This window comes from Nyctereutes procyonoides, unplaced genomic scaffold (assembly GCF_905146905.1).
Source record: "Nyctereutes procyonoides isolate TBG_1078 unplaced genomic scaffold, NYPRO_anot_genome, whole genome shotgun sequence".
Classification (NCBI taxonomy): domain Eukaryota; kingdom Metazoa; phylum Chordata; class Mammalia; order Carnivora; family Canidae; genus Nyctereutes; species Nyctereutes procyonoides.
Genome location: NW_026575046.1, coordinates 54,382,357 through 54,405,787, shown reverse-complemented (window position 1 = coordinate 54,405,787; position 23,431 = coordinate 54,382,357). Strand labels below are relative to the sequence as shown.

The 23,431-nt window shown below is 50.7% G+C and overlaps 1 protein-coding gene across 2 annotated transcripts in view; it reads right to left on the bottom strand.

Annotated features, from left to right (window-relative positions):
- Nucleotides 1-23,431, bottom strand: part of GRID1 (glutamate ionotropic receptor delta type subunit 1) — a 634,358-nt gene that overhangs the window by 232,786 nt on the left and 378,141 nt on the right. For both annotated transcript variants that reach the window (XM_055325891.1, XM_055325892.1), the window contains exon 5: nucleotides 13,708-13,761. In XM_055325891.1, the coding sequence (XP_055181866.1) occupies nucleotides 13,708-13,761 (54 nt within the window). The remainder of the gene's footprint in view (nucleotides 1-13,707; nucleotides 13,762-23,431) is intronic.

Below are 23,431 nucleotides of genomic sequence, written 5' to 3'. Positions count from 1 at the left end.
CATTATCCTGGCTGTGGCAATAATCTCAAAGTGTATGTGTCAAAATTCCAAACCATAGCCCATCAAATTGTGCAGCATTTTTAATGTCAATGATATTTCAGTTTGTAAAATAATTAGTGCATGCACGAGAGCCAGACTGCCTGGTTCAAATCCAGCACACCCTCCATAAAAATACTGCTCACCCCCCCACACACACACACATCCTAAAACCTCCTTTTCCCTTCCTCTACTTTAAACACTTGCTAGGTGATTGCCCTTGGGTTAGTCATTTGCCCTCTGTATACATCAGTTTGTCCAGTAATGCCTGTCAGCCTTGCATTAAAATTCCAGAATCTGACCATATTTCACTGCCTCTGCTCATACCACCCTGGTCCAAGTTACCATCATCTCTAATTAAAGACCCTAATTTTTAATTTTTTCCCTTTTTTTCCAGTCTTTTCCCACCCCAATGCCCACAGTGTATTTTCAACACAGAAGTTAAGGGTTCTTCCAAAACATAACTGAGATTACATCAGTTCTCAGCTCAAAATGCTCCAGTGGTGTCTCAGCTCGCTCAGAATAAAAGTCAAAATCCTTGTAGGAGCAGATGTAGCAGAAGCTCTTTGTGCCCTTCCTCACATATTAGCACCTTACACTCCAACATATTGCCCAATTAGATGCCTGCCCACACCATCCCCTAATTGTCACCACACTTCCCAGGCTTAGCAGCTCATCGCTGTGACTACTTTTCACTTGGGTGCACTTGCATCCCTGGGCTGTGGCATGGGAACAGAGGTACAGAAACCTAATGGATCATAAAACCCCTCTTCCTGAAGCCAATATTTGGAAGAGGAAATAGCATTTTATATTAAACTAAGCCACCATGCTAAATTGGAATTTCCCTTGGGGGCACCAAGCTTCAATGATATGAAATTCCATAGTCAAGCAGTTGGTACACATGGAGATTGGCCAAGGAGGATGGCTGAGAATAAGTTTCTTGAGAAAAAGTCTCACCCACAAGGAGTCTACCAAAAAAAACCAAAAACAGAAAAATCAAAACAAAACAACCAGAAGAGTCAAAACTGAAGGAAAGGGGATTTAGCGGGGAACATTTCTTTGAGGGGCAATCTACATGGATGTGATTCCACTTCCCCTAAGAGAACGCAGCGTGCTTGCTCCCTCACTGCAAGTCTTCCTGGAGGGGCTTCACTGGGGCCATTGATGAATCCCACAACACAGAGCCAGGGCCATACACAGGACTCTTTGGATTGAGTCATAAAAGCTCCTTTATGTGTCTTCCATGGGCCCATTGACACCGCTCACTCCCTTCGATTGAACACAAGTTAGAAAAAGTTTCATGACTTTTCTGGGTCTTAACCAAGGTTAATAGAAAATTCTGTCACTTTAAGTCGTAAAACTAAGTTTTGATTCAGGAATTAAAATGATCTAATCCAATATAAGAATTGGAAGATTTCTTTGGTGCAGAAATTTTGACCTTTAGAAGGCATAAATGAACACGTATCTCCCTTTAAGGTAGAACTGGGATGGCACAGAGGAAGCACCTCATTGAGCGAAATCAGCTTGAGCTCAAAATTCCGGCCTGTCTTAATATGGTCGTGATACCTTAGACCCTTCCTGACCATCAGGTTTGTAATCTCTACTCCGGCGTTAGTGAACCATCCCTCTCAGAAGGTTGTTGTACGGATCCAGTCCTATAACAAAAGACTAATACATCTGCACAAAGCACAAGTCACAAAATTAGAAACAGGTATGATCAAAAAAATAAATGTTCAAAGTGTTGGACTTAGCTAATAAGCAAAGAGATACAAATTAACACAATGCGGTGAGCCTTTTTATCTATAATATTGGCAAAGATGAAAAACAATTACATTCATATTCACAAGACGCAAGAGTGGGAGGAGACAGGCACTCTGATAAAAGGGGCTCAGGCTCTTTGAGAGTTCCCGTACCTTGAAACAATATTTTTTACCATCACTAGGAACCAGAGACACATCAGATCTAGGTGGAAATATGCTGGTTGCAGCATCATTTACAAGCAGCACTAACTAACCTAAGTTTCCAAAGATGAAGATTTGCATAAGCTATGAGTCCTCCAAATGACAGACTACTACAAGACCATCAAATATTATCCCAAGTGCCAGTTACTGACATGATAAAATGTGAATTGTACATTATTCATTGAAAACAGTAGGCTACAGAGCTGAACGTAACAGAGAACCCTCAATGTGGCAAAACAAACTACATATATAAGGCTTTGGAAAGGATAATTCATTAGTATATTAGTTTGTATTTTGCTTTACTATTGTAGAAGAATCAGGGAAAAAAAGAAAACCAGAGGAATTTTCCACTGCTTTCCTTCTATCCCTGACCCTCTCTTCCTACCATGCCTGTGTCCATGTACACCTACAAAAATAAGCAACACTTTATGCTCTTCTTTCTCCCAAGATATTTTCTTTCTACAGGTACGTGGACTTGCAATCATGTCGGATACAAAGCTTCTGGCTCAGAGGATGGGAGTGGTCAGAGGCTTGAGCTGGGAAGCTTCCAGTTGAGATGGAAAGGAGACGGAAGAGGGGTTTGTGGGTCTAACCATCCCCTGACACACGCTAATCCGAGGTAGGGTGTCAGAGAGGAGCAACTGGTACTCACTCAGGAAGGCTGAGCCCAGCACATGGGGTCCTGCAGGCTCAGGAAAGAACACAATCCCATGCCCATGCCCAGGCTTGAGGCCCAAAGTACATTAGAACCGCTGGAGCATCTGTCTACAGAGATGTTCTATGATCGATTCTAACACTGCAAAATCCAGGGGCCTTTGCAAAACCTTGGTGAAGGCGAGGAGGAAGGTATCCCGCTACGATGGGCTCAAATCTCCCGCCATCCCTGTAAGCGGGATTTCATGGATAAATTCAATTGTTTGGAAATAATGTCCACAAAGCATCCCAGGTGGGGCCTGGCCTGCAGCAGGTACTCGGGTGCAAGCCTCCCCACCTCTGAAGGACCCCTGAGCCCCCCACTCTGCGCTGCCACAGAGCAACAGAGGCCATGAGGACACCACTGGCCTCCCAAGGGGGGGCTCCTCAGTGGTGCTGGCCCAGGAGCCCCATCCGCACCCGAGCGGGACCGAGGGCCAGGCACCCTCGAGGCGGCCCCAGCTCCTCAGCCCTCATCGCTCCACAGCCAACGAGCCAGCCTGCAAGGTGCAGAACCGCATTGGCCTGCAAGGTGCAGAACCCGCATCGGCCTGCAAGGTGCAGAACCCCATCCTCGGGTGCCACTGCCAGGCAAAGGCCCTCTCCGCTCCCCTTTCCAAAACAGGGCAGCCCTCACCAGGGGTTCTTTACCTGGCTCGGACAGCCCTCACTTGGGGTTCTTCACCTGGCTCGGACAGCCCTCATCTGGGGTTCTTCACCTGGCTCGGACAGCCCTCACCTGGGGTTCTTCACCTGGCTCAGACAGCCCTCACTGGGGGTTCCTAGCTCAGAGACAGTGGGCCTGGTGCCCGGACATCCCTGGCTTAGGCAGTGGGACAAAGAGCCAAAGCCCCAAAACGTGCGTACAGACCCTGCACGCGAAGTTTCGGTGCCGAGCGCCGCCAGGCCCACCTCGCTTCCCTACCGGGGCTGAAAGCGCATGGCCTGGGAGCCCCCCCAGGGCCCGGAGTCCCAGCAGTGGCCCGGCACGCGCGCGTGCTCACTCTCACCTCTCCGTGTGGCACATGGTGACCAGCCAGCACGGCAGAGGAGGTGTGATAACGGAGTGGAAGGCACAGATAAAAGGGTCTTCCTGGCACAAGCAGTGAGCTCATCGGAATCCATTAGAACCCATTTGTGGGAAGAGCGATGGATAGGAATCCACAAGGTAAACACTATCCATCAGTTTTCAGGTACGTTTGCTGCATGTAGTAATTAAAGCCATTTGTAAGACTCCTAAGTGTCAACACTCTCTTTCCCAAGCATCCTTCTGTCAAAATGCTGCAAACAACCATGTGCTTATTGGGGCCAGTTGATTCACATCTAAAGCATGGAGTCTGATTCCACGTCAGTGGCAGGGATTTGGCTGAGCTGTTCTGTCTTCAGGGAGCTTGAAGTTGGTTGCAAGTGGCAGGGGATCTGGAGTGGCCCCTGTAAGCACCGCCTCACTGTAGGCTAGTGATCCATGAGCACATGCTTCAGCCCAGTGCCTCCCAGGTGTTCAGAAGAGTATGATAAGCGAATTATAGGTTGTTAAGAGCTGCAAATTGCGGGAGGGAGACAGGACATGGGAGAAGAAGCTAAGGACAAGGGAAGAATCGCAGCCTGAGTTCTCTGGGGTGTTGGAAAAAAGAAAGGTTATGGAAAAAAATCATAGGTGTTGCAAAGTGAGGGGAGGGTAATTTGGGCTGAGTCTCAAAGGAGGTGTAAGGGTTTGAAAGGAAGAACTAGGGTCCCAGCAAGCCCAACACACAGAAATATTACAACTCAGGGTCACCCCAGTGAAGGGTCAAGCCATGCCTCCATCCCCTGGCAGTCCTCATAAAGACATGCACTGACCTGTTACCTAGTTCCTTGATTAAATTCCAAAGATGAACTTTCTTGCAGGACATTAGTGATTTGTTAATAAGAGGAACTATCCTCCAGTAGTGCTTGCTATATGCCAGACCCTGTGATGGGTCACTTCAGGTGAGTTACCGTCCTTAACCTTCACACCTGTCCTAAGAGGTCCTAGGAGCTTTGACGAGCCCTATTGAGCAGATGAAGAAAATAAGATTCAAGGAAGGAAATAAAACAGTTTACCAAGAGTCAAAGAAGTATCCGTGGTGCATTCCCAAAGACTAAAACACAGTTGTCCATCACTGCTCTCTTAGTTCTATCCCAAACCCATCTGTGCAGCTCCAAGTACCCTCCCCATGGAGCTTTGAAAAGGGTGAAAGAACGGTACCAGACAATAAAATTTCCTCTTGGATCAGTCACCTTAAGGATTAAAGTTCACAGATTCCTTTTGCACTGAGAAAGCAACATAGACACATTCTAAGTGAAGAGTGGAAGTACATTTCTAGTAAATATGGTCTGTTCCCTTGCAATGCTACTCATATGACACACATTAGCTTAATTGTGTGCATTTTCATGGGGGTCTTTCATCATTTCCACAGAAGATCTAAAAAAACAAGGTGGTAACATGGAAAACCACATAAAGGGAAGAACTCTAATAATAAATAACAGAAGTTTTATAATAATACTTTCCATAACACCTGTATTGCCACTTCCAAATGACAAAAACATGTAAGTTTTACTGGGATTCCAGTCACGTGTTCAGTTTTTAGTTAGTGCTGAGTATGAGGGGGAAAGGTATGAGTGAGCAGCATGGCAAAGGGCATATATTTTTCTTAAATTTGGAGTCACCCACACCTAAGTTCAGGTCCTGACTCTGCCACTTCCAAGCAATGTTGAAAAGTCAACCCATCTCTCTAAGCCTGTTTCCTTATCTGTGAAATGGAATGATAGAAGTTGAAGTACCTGGGGAATTGGCCCCTCAACTCCGTTCCACTTTTGACCCCCTATGTGATGACTCACATCCTCTTGACAGTAGCACTTGGCGTCAGTGGTCTCTCCCTCCCCGTACAAATGGTTTCTTCAAGGGCGCCTGTGTGGCACAGTCAGTCAAGCATCTGACTCTTGGCTTCAGCTCAGGTCATGATCCCAGGGTCTTGAGATCAAGCCCCACGCTGGGCTCCCCCCTCAACACAGGATCTGCCTGAGATTCTCTCTCCCTCTGCCCCTCCTACTTGTGCTCTCTCTCTCTCTCAAATTAATAAGTAAAACCTTTTGAGGAAAGAAAGAAAGAGAGAGAGAGAGAGAGAGAGAGAGAAAGAAGAAAGAAAGAAAGAAAGAAAGAAAGAAAGAAAAGAAAGAAAGAAAGAAAGAAAGAAAGAAAGAAAGAAAGAAAGAAAGAATGAATTCCTCATTTGGCTTCCAGGTGAAGAAATCACATCTACTAATCATATCAATACTCACATTAAGTATAAATTATGTAAGAACTGCAATTAAAAGGCCAGGTGTTATAATAGATAAAAAAGCAAGATCCAAGTATGAATGGCCTTCAAGAAACATGCTGTATTTTAAACACAAATAAACATGTAGGTTAAAAGTAAAAGAATGGAAAAAAGATATATTAGGCTAACACTAGTCAAAATAAATCTGTAATAGCTGCAGTAATATCAAATTATACTTCAGAGTAGAGAAAATTTCAGAGCAGAAGGATAAAGAAGGTCATTTTGTAATAATAACAGATCGATTAATCACCAGGACATAAAATCCTAAACACTTATGCCTCTTGTAACAAAGCTTCAAAATACATTAAAGAACAACAGATAAAACCGCAAGAAGAAACAGGCAAACTCACAATTAAGTTGAATATTTTGATACTCCTCTCTCAATAATTGATAGAACAAATAGACAAAAAAAATCATCTGGGATACAGAAGACATAAACAACCCTACCAACTAAATTGACCTAATTGACATTTATAGAACATTCCACACAGCAACAAGAGATAACACATATTTTTCAAGTGCACATAAAACATTTATCAAGAAAGACAATATACTAGGCTATCAAATAAGTCTCAATAAATTTTAAAAGATGCAAGTAATAGAAACAATGTTCTTTGACCACAGTGGAACTAAATTAAAAATCAATAAGAGAGAGATCCTTTAAAAATCCCCAAATATTTGGAAACTAAATAACATGTTTCTAAAACAGCCCATGGGTCAAAGAAGAAATCAAAAGGTAATACAGAAAGTATTTTAAACTGTATAACAATGAAAACACAAGATTGCAAAATTTGTGGATGCCATTAAATCACTTGAGGGGAAGTCAACAGCACTAAAGCTAAAGTTCTCAAGTCCATGCTCTCAGCTTCTCTCTCTAAGAAAGATATAGGTGCAGATGCCAAATAGATGCATGAAAAGATGCTCAGTATCATTAGTCCTGAGGGAAATTAAAATTACAATCATAACGAGCTGCCATTACACACATCAGCCCAATAGCTGATCTCAAAAACCTGATCAAACCAACTCGTTAACACAATGTGGGGTAATTGGAACTCTCATACAACCTGAAAGTTTCTTAAAAAGTTAAACATACATCTAACCATATGGCCCAGCAATCCCACTTGCAAATCCAAGAAAAATGAAAGCATATGTCCATACAAAGGATGAACGTTCATAATAGCCTTATTTGTAATCACTAAAAATCTAGAACAACCCAAATGTCCATCGATGAGTAAAGAGATATTCAAATTATGATGTAGCCATATATAGTCATCAATACAGTATACATTGCAATATGGGTGAATCTCAAAACAATTATCTAGATAGAAAAAGCCAAAGCAAAATAGAAAAAAAAAAGAGTACATACTATATGATTCCATTTATGTAAGACTCTAGAAATTACAAATAATCTATAGCTCCAGGAACGGATCAGTGATGGACTGGAAAGCAGGAGAAGATGGGGCTGGTGGTGGGATTGCCAAGGGGCACAAGGATACTTTTTGGGTCAAGGATGACCATGTTCACTATCCTCATTGTTCATGGGTGCACTCAAGTGTCAAATCTCAGCTGTACATTAAATATGTGCATGTATTGTACGTGAATTAGACCTCAATAAAGCTGTGAACTTTTAAGCAAAAAAAAAAAAAAAAAAAAAGATGAAAAGCGTAATGCTCAAAAAAACAGTGCCTGGATCTGCAATGTCTGATAAACAACGACTCCTACTCTTGCTCCAGGTTTCCAGCTGAGGCTACAGAGGGGGTAGGATGTGGTCCCTGGTCCTCAAGGGCTCGTCGGTGGGATGGAGGAGACACACAAGCAGCTCAATTACAACACACATAATTGGTTTTGAGTGTTACTAAATTACATTTGTAGACAGGAAATGGTACAGGGACTTAATATCCAAACAGAATTCGAGTTTTCAAAATGAAAGGAAGAAAGAAGAATTAAATCTTTTCCCAGTCTCTCTCTCTCTGTGTCCCAAATAGAGATTTCTTAAAGCGATTTGATTCACCATTTGTATCATGGCCTCTTTTTTCCTTGTGTTCGCCAATTAGTGCATTAGTATTTCTTTCCCCCACATGATTCATGTGTAGCCTAATCTCATTTTCATGTGCTTTGCCTCACTGTGTGTTTGGGGGTAGGGAAGATCTGGAAGTCTGGACTGCCATTCTCTGGGATGTTGACAGAAGTCCTCTCTGGGACAGGCCGAGGTCTGCACCCGGAGGACCTCATGGAGTAGGTGTTGGTGGCAAACCAGGGAAAGTGATAAGGTGGGGGCTGAGGCCTGGGGGCCAACAATACAAGAGAATTCTGGGCAAAGGCTGGCTGAAGGGCCCAGACACTGGGACGACCCTGAGCTTGGGGCGGTGGCTGTCTCTTAGGATGCAGCCAGAGCAGCTCTCTTGACCAGAGGCAGCAGGAGTTAAGACCAGAGAGGGCTCAGAGGTCGGCTCATGAACAACCTCATGAGTCATGTGGAGGAATGTGAACTCGATCCCATGGGCCTTGACACTCCATCACCTTCCAGCAACCTATTCAAGAGCAGAGGAGAGCCCATCAAAAGAAAACCACCAGTGCGTTTGGGACAAATGCACGCGGCCGCCAGCATGCACAGCCTCATCCTTGGAAAGCGTGGCCAGCATCAGAGACGGAAGATGCCTACAGGAGACACCTGTTTCTCACTCTTTAACTCTAACTTAGCCACCCTCTTTGAGCACAGAATCCTTTTTCCACAAAGCACCTACAAATTAGCAGAACATATGTTCCCAAATGCAATTTGGAGCCTGCTGTAGGAAGCCCAGCCAGCACTTCCCCTGTCCTTCTTCCCTGGCTACTCTGCCATTGGCTAATGGCCTGGCCCAGGGCTCAGGGGGACATGCATTCATCCCAGAGGAACAGCTTGTGCCCCAGGGGACTCGTAAGCCCAGGGCAAGGGGGTGCAGGGAATAGGGGGTGCAGACAGCTGGAGCTCACAGAGCAGGATGAAGGCTTTCTGAGTCTGTGAAGGGCTGGGATTGGTTACAAATGCTCTTCTTCCACATGTAGGCAAGTAGATAAAGCACACTCAAGGTGAGGAAGCAGGAGCCTTATCACAGCACAGCCTGTGTGTGAGACCCTCGTGCTAGGAACTCCAGGAAGCCTGACAGAAAGGAGGTCCCACTTAGAGGCTATTCAAGGAGTCCGTCATGTGCACCACGCCCCCAATGCACATTGCTGCGGCAAGGAGAGCACAATGGTAGAAAGAATAATGGGCAAATCCAGAAAGACCTTCTGGCAAAGGAGAGGTTTAGCAGATCCCTGCAGGAAAGGGAAGTCCTTGGCAGTCAGAGATTCAGGAAGAGCATGCCAGGTATAAAGGGAAATCCTGGCAAAGGCCAGGGCCAGGAGTGGAAGATAAATATAGGAACTAAGTCTCTCATCTGCTTGCCGGGATGAGCCACGGAAGAATGGGCAGACAGGTAAGAAGCAAATGAGGGGGCACAGGTGTGGTCAGGGTCATCCTGGACAGGCTCTGAGGCAGGGCCCATGATGCTGGCTTTTTCTCCACTGAGGAGGGAGCCACCCAGAAGGGTGGGGGCACTGGCCCTCAGGACTGGAACACCGAGTGAGAATCAGATCTTGGCGGTGGGGGTGGGGGGATGATGAGTGCAGAGAGAGACACACTGAGCTGGAGGTGGTCAAGAGGCTTCCAAGCAGTTGAGTCCAGAAAGCAACTGGATCTCCAGGTCTGGAGCCCAGAGGCAAGGTCTGGAACGAACATGGGATGTGGGGGTCATTGACATCTGCTGGAAATGGGCAGGGGTGCCAAGGACCCCTGACTCTGTCTCTTCCACAGACCACAGCTCAGAGCCTCGCCCACCAAGAAACAGAAGCACAAAGGTCACGTATGAGCTTCTGCGCTGCTTTCTAAACACTTTAAACCATTTCCATCAAAACATGCTTTGGTCCCACGTCTGCAAGAACCAGTCTAACCATCTGAGCTGATCAGCAACAAACAGCCCTTCAAGTCCAATCAAGCTCAGTTCTGGAAGAGGCTGGAGACCTGCATATAAATTCCATAAAAGAATTTCCTCCACAAGGTTCCCAAGACACAGATCTTCATGGACAGGGCATTCTCTTCTGCACCCAAACTCCACCTGGCACTAAGGACATGTGTCCTTGGCCCTGGCTCAGGCCTGGGATCTGCTGAAAGCCACATGGAGAGGAAACACTCCAGAGCCACTGGAGAAGAGTTTCCAGAAGCCAGCTAGCTCATCCAGAGTCAAGTCTTGACTGGTCCTCAACTAGCAGCTTCTGATGAATGACCCAGAGTGGTCCCCTCCATCCTGGAGTCTCGAGTTGAATCATTGCCTTTGTTTTTCCTTGAAGGCCTCCTGGGAAATGCTTTTCAAAGGAACTTGCTCTACCCTAAGTGTGTTGACCTGCCTTCCACCAAACCTTTCTAAGGACCTACTCTTTGCATGGGGCATGCGATTCAACGATGAGCTGGATTCTGGCCGTGGCTTCAAGGGACTCATGACCTAGTAGCCACCTTGATTAGTGGCTCACTCTGTGTTCCATGAGTTATTTCAAATCCCCCACCCTCCTTCAAGCTAACATGTGATTTAATCAATCAGTGAAAATACAGTTTATACCCAAGAGCGCATCTGCTTGCCCGTGTCCCCACAGTCAAACCTGGAGACCTGCAGAGACTAGAAACTATTGATGAGGCTCATACACTCACAAACCTTTCTCTGCATCCAATCACCCCTTCTCCAAATGAGACAGACCTCAAACATACACCAGTGAAAGGGTAGACAGATTAAGAAAATTACCCATTAAGAAAATAACAACTCCTAACTCTGGGAAACGAACTAGGGTGGTGGAAGGGGAGGAGGGCGGGGGGTGGGGGTGACTGGGTGACGGGCACTGAAAGGGCACTTGATGGGATGAACACTGGGTGTTATTCTATATGTTGACAAATTGAACACCAATAAAAAAATAAATTTATTTTAAAAAAAGAAAATAACAAAAACATGTGCCTTTGAGTGTTTACCTTGAATCCAGGAAAATACACTAAGCAAAGTCAGATACAGAGGGAGAAGCTGGAGGACAGAGCCAGTGAGGAATGAGAGAAGCAGGGGCAGAGCTGGGGAGCACAGTGCAGGCCCCCTGGGGAAGGATGTGGGACGCAGACACACAAACCTGAGCCTGGCAGACAAACTGAACTTCCCCCAGAGACGCGGGGAGCAGCTCAGAAAATGGGAAGATGGGGCCCCAGTACAGTTGCTGAATTTGAGAGACCATGTTGGAACCACCAAGTCCCTTCCCCTGCTTCCCTTCTTCCCACCTTAGTTGATCTATCACGTACGACAGAGAAGCAACTAGGAAGCTCCGCCTGTGGCTCTGTATTTAGAAAGGGTCTAGACGATAGAACTATTGGAAGAATAACCTGACTTTTGTCTCCAGTGGGGCCAACAGGAGACAGCAGTTCTGAACACGGCTGGATCTGACAGGCAAGTCTACATGCAACTTTGAAAACATCTTGGTCACTAACCAGAGGCCACCCTGGGGTCTAAGAACCAAAGCTTTATAGGAGGACCTACCTTCACATCGTAGAATTCAAGAATGTCCATGAGCTGACACCAAAGCCAAGGGTGTCTCCACCAGTGTGCATATCTGAGCCCTACCACTGGCTTTACTGAATCAGACCCCAACCATAGGTCAAGGATCTTTGTCAGGGCCACATGCATGATGATGTCCTTTGCTAGGAAGGACTTTGGAGTCAGAGAGTCTTCATACAGAATCCTAAACGCACCATTTCATAATTATATGACCTTGGGCCGATGATTTAACCTCTAGAGCCTGCCTTTTCCCATCTGTAAAATGGGGATGATAATAACAGTCACAGAGGGTTGTCGATGAGGACAAAGGGTGGTGCCAAATATCAAATGCCCTGGCAAGTGCCTGCCATATAATGGGCGATCGAGATACAGCAGATGTTGTACTTCACTCTCGAGAGGAAGAGCTTCCCTGTAGAAGAGGAAGCCAAGAGGTGGGGAGGTCACTTCTGGAGAAGAACACACACAGCCCGGGACACTCACATGATGTGTGTGTGGCCCCCAGTGGACTGCTGACCAGGGCAGTCCCACAGCCATCCCCCCGAGGGAGGCTGTTCCAGCTGCCCCAGCGATGCCCTCGGGGGTGCTTCGCCACTAGCCATGCTGAAATTACCCCCAGCCCTGAAGACGGGGCAGGAGGGACAGAGGGCTCTGGAGGTGGGTCAGATGCAGGGGAGGAAAAAAAGATATAGGTTAGAAACATAAAGACAGAACACTTTTTGAAGGCTGGCCACAGAGAAACACCGGCGATCCAGTTCAGAAGGGTCCCCACTAAATGAAAGCCAGCACCAGGCATTGGCCTCATGGGGCATGGGGAATGCACCCCCTCTCCGGAACCAAGGAAACCCGACTTTAAAGCTTGTGGAGAAGCTGAGGAAGCCCAGAGGATCAGAACTTCCCCGGACCAAGGAGCACTCTGACAGGCCCCAGAGAGTGGGGTGGTGGCCGTCGCGTCTCCCCTGATTAGCACAACCACCCGCAACCGAGGGAAATGGGCAGTTACCACGCGTCTCCAGCGGGCCCAGAAGAGCTCTGAAGGTGTGAATTTACGGAGGAAAGCCATGAGAAGTGCCTGCAGGAGCTACTCTCTGACGCTCCCTGCAAAATCATGAAAATAAGCAGCCCAGACCTCTCAGCCACAGAACACGGGCTAATGAGGAAACACACACCGTCAAAGAGTAAAGGGCCCACGCAACAGGCCTTGCATCTTCTAGAAAGAGGCCATAAGCAACTGATCCATTACTCTGGGAGCAACTGAAGGCTGAAGCCCTGATGGAAGGCGTCCCAAGAAGCACCTTCTAGAATCAGCTCTGCCAATGGCGCGCTGGGGTCATGCAGCCTCCTCCGTGGCGGTTCCTCAAGGGGTGTGTGGGCAGAGGGGCTCCCTCGGGAAGGCCAGGGCGCGGGGTTGCAGGCCATTCGCAGTGGGAGGGCCTAGAGCCATCAGGCACAGGGAAGACCTGGGTGCCCCCTCCTCCCAGGGCCAAAGCAGCAGACGGGCCGTCTCGGGAGACACTTTGGATCCACCCCTTGAGTGGCTACACTGATCGCTGCTGCACCCGCTGCACAGGGGTGAGCACACTCACACACACCTACATGTGGGTGCGCACTCTCATACGTACATATACACACAGTCACCACCACCTTCTCCCGGAAATCAGCCTTCTCCACCACCTCACCCTGTGCCCCACCCCCTCTGCACCCCTCATTCCTCCACCCCATCCCTCTGCACCCCTCATTCCTCCGCCCCACCCCCTGCACCTCTCATTACTCCACCCCACCCCCTCTGCACCCTTCTCTAACCTGCCCTAACCTCTGCAGCCCCTGGCCCCTGACTGGTGGCCTCCCCTCACTCCGCACATCCACACCTGACACCACCTCTCACTCCTGACTCCTTCCTGCGCTCCAGTCTCAGCCCTTCCACTGGTTCCCATCTGCTGCAGATGAGCATGCTGGCAGGTCAGGTCCAAGCCCCTGGACCCCTGTGTCGCACGGTGGAGCGTTAGGGCGTCCCTCTGGGCACTCCCCAGGGCAGGGGGCTCGGGGCAGGCTGCACCCCTCCGCGTCCCGGGCTCTTACCTCATTCACAAAGACCCAGTGGCTGTCCTTGGAAGCCAGGTTGGTCTCCACAGCCTGCAGAGAGGAAAGGAAAACAAACGTGAACAGAAGCAGCAGCAGCCAGCAGACGCAGGAGCCGCCGAGGTAAGGCCCCACCGACGTGGCTCTCGGAGGCGGCCTTCAGAGCCACACGGGCCCTGCCCGCCCTGTCCTCTGAGCTCCACGCACCCACCTGGGAGTGAGCGGGGAGGCCGTGACGACAGCGGGACAGTCAGTCGGGCACCTGCTCTCGGGCTGTGGAGATGCAGACAGCGCAGCCTCTCCTCTGCCCCGGGCGGCTCGATCCCAAGCTTGGCCCGCCTTGCGCACCCCTCAGTCTGCAGGCTCCACCCACGGGCCTTGCCTCACCCAGCCTCGGATTCCGGGGCTCCTCTCCGCCTGGCCTCCTCCTCGGGAGCCCCCCGAACTCTTGGCTCCTGGGGCAAGTACGTCTGCGAGGCCCGGGAGGAGGTCCCAGCTGTGCCCCAAGCTGCACCCAAGACAAGGGTGCCCCTGGGGGCCCCTGGCCCAGACACGCTCCCCCCCCCCCCCCGTCTACACTGTGCTCTGTCCTGCAGCCCTTGCCCCGACCGCCCGGCCCAGGGCCTCCCTCCTGTCCACACAGGTCCCCAGAAGCCCGCAGGCCTGGGCGGGGGCGCGGGAGGCCGGCGCGGCCACAGGGTCTCCGGGAAGCCTGCCGACAACCCCGAGAGATGCGCACAGGATGCGGCGCCGGGACGCGTGCTCAGGGCTGGAAAACCCGAAGCCTGAACCGTATGGACACTAACACAAGCAGGTTAACAGGGCTGCGCACGAAGCCCTCCTCGCGGATTCCAGGAGCCGAGGAGCCACTGAGGAGGAGGCAGAGCAGCGTCAAGCTAACCAGGTAAATAAAGGGCAGCCCTTCCTTCCGCGGGCAGGGAAGGGAGTGGAGCCGGCCTTCAGCTCCAGTCCGGCCTTCGACAAGTGGGGGGCCCGGAACCTGCAGTCGGGCTTCTCTGCTGGGGTCGCGGGCCGTGCAGCGGGACAGCCGTCAAAGCAATGCAGTGGCAGGTGGGAGCGTCCTGACAACTGTAGGACCCCGCCTAGACCCCATGGGAGGCGGGGACCACATCCCGGTGAACCCCAGAGGCCCCTGCAGTGGCCCAGTGCCTCCACGCTGCACCAGGTTGAGCCGCTGCCGCAAGCCCGCGAGGCCTTGCCAGGCCATCAGTGACCGACTTCCCAGCTCTCGTGGTCTGTCAGTAGGTTGTCCGACGTAGAACGTGAGAAGGAGATCTGAGAAGGTGGAAACTGCCAACGGCTCTTGTTGACTCCTGCTTGAGCCCCTTTTTCTATAGGGGACCCAAAGAGCTGACCGTGGCACGCAGCCCGTGGAGAGGCTGGGACGGTGGACACAGCTGGCCAGCGGTGAGGGCATCGCTTGTGAGGCAGAGCTAGGTGTCTACACTTGACCCGATGCCCGCACACCACCTCCTCGAGAAGGCAAATACGGTGTCAGAGCTAGACACCTGCTAAGGAGGTGGGAGGTGCGTGTCTTCCGCCATCTGAGGAAGGGAATATGCCCCCTTGTCCATGAGGAGCAGCCCCTGTCTGAACGTCAGGCCCGTAACAGTTTTCCCACGGCCAGCTGCACCAACAGAGCTGGAACAGGAGTGACCCAGGACACTAACATGCCATCCTGCAGGCCCTCCCCGGGGAGGGCGCATTGGACTCCTGTCCTGGCTACTCAGCCACCCTGAGTCCACAGCTCCCCTAGAGAAGTGGGTGCAGCCCCGAGCCCAGCTCCTGGCTCCCACAGCGCTAGACAGAAAGCAGCGCCTACTGCTGACAGGGAGTATATGCAGGGTGGCCGGCCGGGCAGGGCTGGAGAGGCCCCGGCCGCATGCAGGCAGAGATCGGCTCTGATACCCAAACACCTAAAAGGAGGCTGGGAAGACAGTGGCTCCACGGGGCTCCAGGACGTGCCTCCCGCCAGGTCCCCTGCCTCTGTGTTCCCCATCACTCACACAGCACCAACGCTGAGCCATCCCCTTGGATCGAGCACCCCACTGCATACTTGAACCTCCCCCACTTCACCACACACCCTCCCTTGGTTCACACAGCCCACCGAGCCAGGCAGTGTTCTCATCCCCATCACACGGATGGGGAGCCAAGTCCTAGATCCGACCCTGTAGCTCACACAGGTCCCTCAGCCAGGACTTGGCAGGGGCTGGATTTGAACTCAGGTCTGTCTGTCTCCAAAGCCTGAGTTCCTTCCCTCGGTCACGCTGCTGCTCAAAAGGCCTACACAGCTGTCAGAGCAAGCGTGCGAGCCTTCGGGCCTGCACCCAGCCCCGGCCCTGGACAATGGGGACACAATGATCTCTTTTTTTCTCACAACTGAGAAAAATGTTACGAGCAGCAGCGCCTTCTGTCTCCAGGTTAACTTGTTCTCACCAGCCCGAGACCATTATTCCACTGGCGTTGCTTAAGTATGAGCCTGTTTTACTCTATCTGGGCCTAAAGGAATAATAAATGGAGTGGGGGGAAAAAAAAAGAAGAAGAAAAAAAAAAAGAAAAAAAAAACCTCCACATGGAAGCCTTCCAGCAGCATCGCTGAGGATTTATTTCACAAAGTGCAAGCGCCACCGATTATTTATGTATGTGTTAATTGTTGGCCACTTCTCTAGCACCCCCCCCAACACTGGGAGCCCGAGATAATGAACACTTGTCGACAATTAGCATCTTTTTAAAACCCTAACTCGTAACATTTCAGAACATTCCTTCCATGGAGCGCAGACCCTGGCATTTTCCCAAGGATGGAGAGCGCGCTAACTTCAAAGACCCGCTGCTGCCTTTTGCAACAGCGTGCTGCTTAGGAGCCATGCTCTCTGTGTGACGTCACCCCCTGGAGCTCCCCCATCTGCAAAGAAGGGGAGCAGCTGGCTACAAGACTACGGACGACCCAGCAGCCCGTTTACAAGGAAATCGGCAAAGCAACCACCGCGAGGCCCAAGTTCACAAGCTACAGTCCAGAACCACGAGCCTCCACGGAACCCTTCCTGGCCACGCTGGGCTTCCCAGAGGCCCAGCTCCTCGAGCAAGGGGCCTGAGATTCCGGCCCAGATATGTCTCCTGTTCACCTCAGCCTCGTCTCTAGAACTTCCTGGAGCCTTGCTCTCGACGGCAAACTGCCTCCGTGCTCTCCCCAAGTCCACGGCTCCTCCTGCCAGCCCTGCCCTAGGTCCTAGGTCCCACCGGGAAATCCTGAACCAGATGTGGGTTCCCTTTCCAGTTTCTTCTCCTAGGAAACAGCCCCTCTTGACCAAGCATGAGTCACGTGTTCCCACCTCACCTGCCATTGTGCTAGAGCATCCTTGAAGCCAAGGGCCCTTGGCGGGAGCAGGAGCCTCAGTGACCTGGGCACAGGCAGGGGCAGCTTGGCATGCAAGTGATGGCGGGAGGCTTGGTTGCTGGCGGACACTGGAGACAAGGCAGTCATGTCCAGCCACACAGGGCCGTGGGGGAAAGTGTGGGAGAACTAGGCCCATGTGGCGTCCAAACACTCCTCTGGGGGATGCTCAGAGGGCCGCTGCTGAGGGAAATGGGAGCCTGCTGTTGGGGATTCAGGGAAGACGCTGGATGGAAAGGCTGCAGGTAAGGGCTGCTTGCAGACTGGGTGCAGCCGCTCGCCCCTTCTGAATAGCTCCCTTACCCAGGCCCTGAGCAAAGCATCTACACAGGAGGCCCCAGCGAGTCCTCATGCCACGCCACGCCACTGAAAGCAGCTTCCGAGCTGAGCGGGCGGATGGGGAAGCTTGCCCAAAGTGTCACTGAGGCCCCTTCCAGGGCGTCGCGCCAACCTGAAGACAAACTCAATCTGGTCACTTCGTGGGGATGTTTCATAGGAAAGCAAGAGTCAGGCTGGAAGGCAATGCAGATGGTGATGAGGCCTGGCCAGCCTGCCTGGGAAGCCCCGGGGACTTCGGGTTGGGGTCCTGGATTCTGCAGTTTCCTGCCAGCGCCAACCCCCCACCACCAACACTCCAAACTCTCGGATCGGGGGTCCTTAAGGGCTACGGCCTTGTGTCGATACCAGGCAGCTCCTTCCCAACATAGCCCCCGGCAGACGATGAACTTTGAAAGACGCATCTGGAATCAACGAACGACAGACTCACACTACTGCCCACTTCCCTGATGCCGAGAATGACGACAGTCAAGGACACAGGCCGGAAGCCCCCAAAGAGTCAAAAGGGGTCCTGACATACGGGTACTCTTCCCTTTGCGTGGTCCTGCCTTAATGGAAACCCGCGCATCTGGGCCCCGTGTCCTTGTTCTGCGCGGTTTGGATGTGCACTTGATTTCTGGTTAACACTGTTCCGTGCAAAGTGCTGCCTGTGATTGAAAATAGCACCGTTTTCCTACACATCTGAGAGAAGGTGAAATGAAACAAAGTGAACTTGAAAGGTGGATAAATGCAAGACATCATGACCTTTGGGAGCTGATGGAAACATGATCAAGTTTTAGAGCTTTGCTGTGGGGATATAATTGCATCTTCATTTGTGCTGAGTGCTGGAGCTCCATATATAACCTGCTTAGCAACACAGTGAGTTCTGGACAAGTCTGGTCAATCAGTGGCATGTTAAAAGATATTACTGTAACATTGGAGAGAGGGTATTCATCCTCGGGTGGTTTGTTTTTTGTTTTTTTTGTTTTTGTTTTTGTTTTTGTTTTTGTTTTTTTAGCACCAGCTTTGATCTCAGAAAACCTATTACGTTGCTATTGAAAAAAAAAAAGAAATAAAGAAAGCATCGTTGGCTAAACACATGTAAAAGCTTGATAGGGCTGAGTGGTCCTAGTCAATCAGCAGACCCCCCGGCCCTGGTCCCCACTGTTTACCAAGCAGGAGACAGACGGCTCCCTGGCCTCGCGGTCCACGCACAGGGCGGGCACCCCAGCTCACGGCCTCCAGGGACGGAGACTCATCACAGACCAGCTGTGGGTCCTTCAGAAGAACGAGAGGCAGCCCCTGGGGGGCTGTGCTGCAAGTGCAACTTCGTGTAATAAAAAGTGAGAACACGCTACATGCAGACGATTTATGAGGAGGCGTTAATATCAGCAGAAAAATGAAATGGGGTCCGCTCCCCAAGCGCCGCAGGACAGGAGCCCCGGGGAAGCGCAGCCGGGCGCTGGCGGCCAGTAGCAGCTGGTGGACGCTTGGGTTCCATCAGAGGGCCCTGATGCCCTCAACTGCCCTGCCACCTGGAGCCCCGGATGCCAGGGGGCCTCCCCGGGAGTCGGGGGCGCTCCTGCATGGTAATCCCGAGGACCCCGACATTCAGCAGAACCAGGCACTTCTGGTCGGCGAGAACAGCCGGCGGCCTGTGCAGCGGGCCCAGGACGGTCCTGGACGCGGCCCCACGGGCCCAGGGACGCGGCTCTCGGCAGCAGGTGGCGGCTGAACCGCTTCTCCACAGCCTGCTCCTCAGCTCCGGCTTCCAGCCGTTTTCAGATATAAGCAAAGCAAAGTCCAAAACTGATTAAAAAGGTTTTCTCCTCCCTCCCACGAGTATTACACATTCGTGCCGGAGCCTGAGAAGGCGCTGCCTGCATCCGCAGGACTGGCCCCGGGGACCCGGAGCATCAGAGCTATGGAGGGAAAGGAGGGGCTGGGGACCATCTGGGGCAGAAAATCCCCTCCCGGGGCCGCTGGGTCACATCCAGTCCCCAGGCCTGCCCCCCTGCGTGGCCATCAGCCCCGGAGACTGGACCCCCGCACATACCCACTGGGAGAGCATCTACACTGCCCGGGCGGCTCAATTAAAGCATCAGCGTTCAAGGTTAATACCGTGACCCCTTCCAATCCTGCCAGGCGAGCCGCTTCTGCACACGGATCTAATTCCTTTGCTCAACCTAAATTGTTTTTAAAAGATGGAAGCGTTTGAATTCTTTTTAAGGCAATAAAGTTGAAAGTAGCAATTCTTTACCAAGCTGATAAGAGCTGCTGGGTGTAATTTGTATTCTTTTTTATGAGCCTGACTTTTCGGAGAATGGAATAGAAAGAAAAATATCTCCTTTTCAGTTCTGGAGACAAGAACTGCTTCTTCCTCAGGGTGCTGGGGAGGGGTTCTCTGGCTCTGGAATTGTCAGGAAACAAGTCCCTGATTTGTGACGTGGGAAAGCCAGGGAAGTGCCCTGCACCAGCAGAGGGGCCTCAAGCTCCCCTCGACACTCTCTCGCCCCACTGACAGTGATTCAGAGAGGCCGGGGGTGGGACCAGGAGGTCCTGGGGAGTAAGGAGGGGAGGATATTGCAGATTCAGTGAAAAAGAGAGAGGGGGGAACTATGTTCTTTAGAATCCACAATATAAGCTGCCCTACAACCTTTCAAACAGCTTCTCTCCAAGTACAAAACTTCTGTGCAATTGGATCCCAGGCCCGGGCATGGCCAAGACCTTGGTTTTTGCCCAAAGTCCTCTAGGCCTAATAATCAAGCCGTGTAACTCTACATTCAGCTGCTACAGGGGGTAGACACCGAAGCCAAATACACATACGCTCCGTCTGTGGGCTGTGGCCATCCCGCCGCATCCTCCCCTCTGGTGACCAGCACGTGGTGCTCAGAAAGGCCCTACCCATGCAACAACCCTGCTTGAGGAGGGCGCTCTGAGCGCAGGGCTCCTCGGCTGAGTATCTGGAGTAGAAAGAGCAGGGGAAAACCCACCATAGCTGTGCCCTACGCTTACTTGCCTTCGAGCTGTAGGTCTGAAGCATCACACTGGTTTCCTCTAATTGGATGATCTTGGTGACCCACATGAAGATAGGAGGCAACCCTACCTGAACCCCAGGGCAATGTTAAACCTTAAACTCCCCAAATCCTCCCATCCACGTGCACGTGCACATGTATAGACACATAAACACACACACAAAGTCCACTTCATACACCTTTGTAGGCAAAGTGGGGCACAGATAAAAAGAAATAGCAATGAATCAACAAACACAAAATGCCCAGGATGGGCAACGTCGCATTTCTCTCAAGTCCCACCTCAGATTCACACTGGTCTTTCTTGCTTTCATGACCAGACTTTCCACATGGCCTCCGAGGTGCTTATTCCAAAATGTCGATTCTCTATCTATATTGGCATTATTTCTTGCAACAAATCCTGAAAGGCAACCATCTCTGATCCCTTTTAAAAGAAGAGGAAAGCAAACTAGGAAATGATGAAACAGCCAGCTCTTTGGGTTCACAGACAGGAATAGCATCGTCTCTGCCTAGACTGGAGGACCCAGAAGTACAGCCCCATAACGAGAGCAGGAGACAACCTGTCAGCCTACCTGAAGTAGCTATCGGGCCCACCAAACCCCAAGAATGGGGAGACTCGTGATGGTTTCGGGCCCCTTCTTTGTGGTCATTCGCTATAGACTTGATGCTTCTCGACTCTGTGCTCCCTAAGACCAGGTTGGGTATAGCCCAGGGGGAAGGCCAAGTGCCAACTGATGCTGGTCTGGGCTCAGGGGAAGGACTACTGGCACAAGGCAAGAGGCCTCAGGCTAGAAAGGGACTAGCCACATAGGCTTCCTGAGGAACTTGCCTGACCTAGAGAAACAGCAAGGCATGCGGGAGGACCAAAGGAGGAAAAAAAAAAAAAAAAAGACTTCTTGGATTCATCCACTTTGGGGAATCATGGAATTAAAAAGTCAAAGAAGCAGGTATCAACCTCGAGAAAATCCATGAGCAAGTGTGAGAGAGACAACAGCAGGATTCACCCACCCACTAAACAACCATGTACGTGGGTTCCTCCTAGGTGCCGGGTGCTATGAGCAATCTGGACAAGGACGTAAGGAAGTCTTGGGCCCTGTCCTTGAGTGAATCCAGCGTACTTAGAGAGACAGTTCAATACAGAGAGAAAATGCTCCTGGATAAAAGGAGAAGGTGCAGTGATAGGAGAATGTTCAGTGAACGAGGAGCCAGGTACCAAGTCTGTCCTGCAGAGGGGACGTCCCCATGTTGGGAGTGGGCAGTAGTGGGGGTGGTCGGGAATTCCAGGCCAAGGGGATGGCATGTGGAAGCCTGGAGGTGAGAAAGGGCATTAGGTTAGGGCGTGATGGTCGAGTCACATCTTCACACCTTGTGAAGAAAGATTTGATCCTAAAGTCATTAGATGAGGCGAAAATCAATTATAATCAAAATTAGCCATGAAGACTCCTTAGCTCATGGATAAAGTGTAGTGCAGAAAATATAATTTGTGTAGAGAATCCTGGATCCACTCCTCTGACCTTCATTAATCAATGTGTCTCTATGGCCCTCAATTAGAGCTTCATTTTCATCCCCGCATGTATTGACTAAACCATCACCCACTTGCCTGGCCCCAGAGACCCACAATCCCTATCCTGTCCTGCCAGATGGCTGCTCCATCCAGTTAGTCAGACCACACCGTTTTGGAATCTCTTCCTGCCTTGCAAGTAACGATGGGAGGTGTATGGTCAGCCCCGCATTCTAGGGAGGTCAGGCTGGCCGTGCGGAGAAGCTCTTGAGACCATGCACACATTCCTTCTAGCAGGTTCTCTACGGTGTCAAGCTTTACAGTGCCCATTGCCTATTGAGGAGGCCACTGTGGCATTGTCTGCCTACGTGCCTATTGACTGGAGTTAAATCTGCACAGGAAGCATCCCTACTATTGGTCATTCTGTGGCTCAAAATCAAAGGCAGGAGGATCAGTAGCATGAGGAATGAGCTGTGACCCGAAATATTGCTAGGTCCCAAATAGGCAGGACTTATGCAGCCAAGCCAGGCTTTTATCTTGTAAATCCGGAGCCCCCAGGTTGAGTACAAGGGAATAGAAGAGGCTGAGGGGTTGCTAAGAGTTCTCCTATTTAAGAAAAAACAAAAATCTATGCTCAGAAACTTTGAGATGAACTGCACCCTGCAGAACCATAAAGGACACTAACAGAAATGTCGCTGGAACGTGACGGGCTACACTGCAGCCCCTCCAGATTCCTATGTTGAAGTCCTAATCCCCAGTACCTCCGAATGTAACTGTATTTGCTGATAAGGTATTTAAAGTGATGATTGAGTTGAAATGAGGCCATCAGGATGGGCCTAATCCAGTATGACTGGTGTCCTTATAAGAAGAGTACGAGGGACTCCTGGGGGGCTCAGTGGTTGAGCGTCTGCCTTCGGCTTGGGGCGTGATCCTGGGTCCTGGGATAGAGTCCCACATTGGGGTCCCTGCAGGGAGCCTGCTTCTCCCTCTGCCTGTGCCTCTGCCTCTCTCTCTCTCTCTCTCATGATTAAATAAATAAAATGTTAAAAAAAAAAAAAAAGAAGAAGAGTATAAGACACCAGGGATACGTGCTCATAGAGAAGAGGCCACATGAGGTCACAATGAGATGACAGCCATCTACAAAGCAGGAAGAGAGGCCTCAAAAGAAACCACCCCTGCTGACACCTTGATCTTGGACCTCGGGCCCCCAGAACCACGAGACGATTCATTTCTGTGGTCTAGGCCGCCCAGGCCGTGCTGCTTTGTTCCGGCAGTCCCAGCAACCTAATGCAGGAGATGCTAAAAGTCCTGCAAAACACAAGCTCCTAACTGTGGTCAGGAGGTTTGAGATACAACACACTGATATCCCCACCTCGGGGAACCGCGGGGCACGCTATCAGACAAGTCCTCATCTCACAGAAAAGCATCGACCTTGGCTGAACCCCGTGTTTATCAAGACCACCT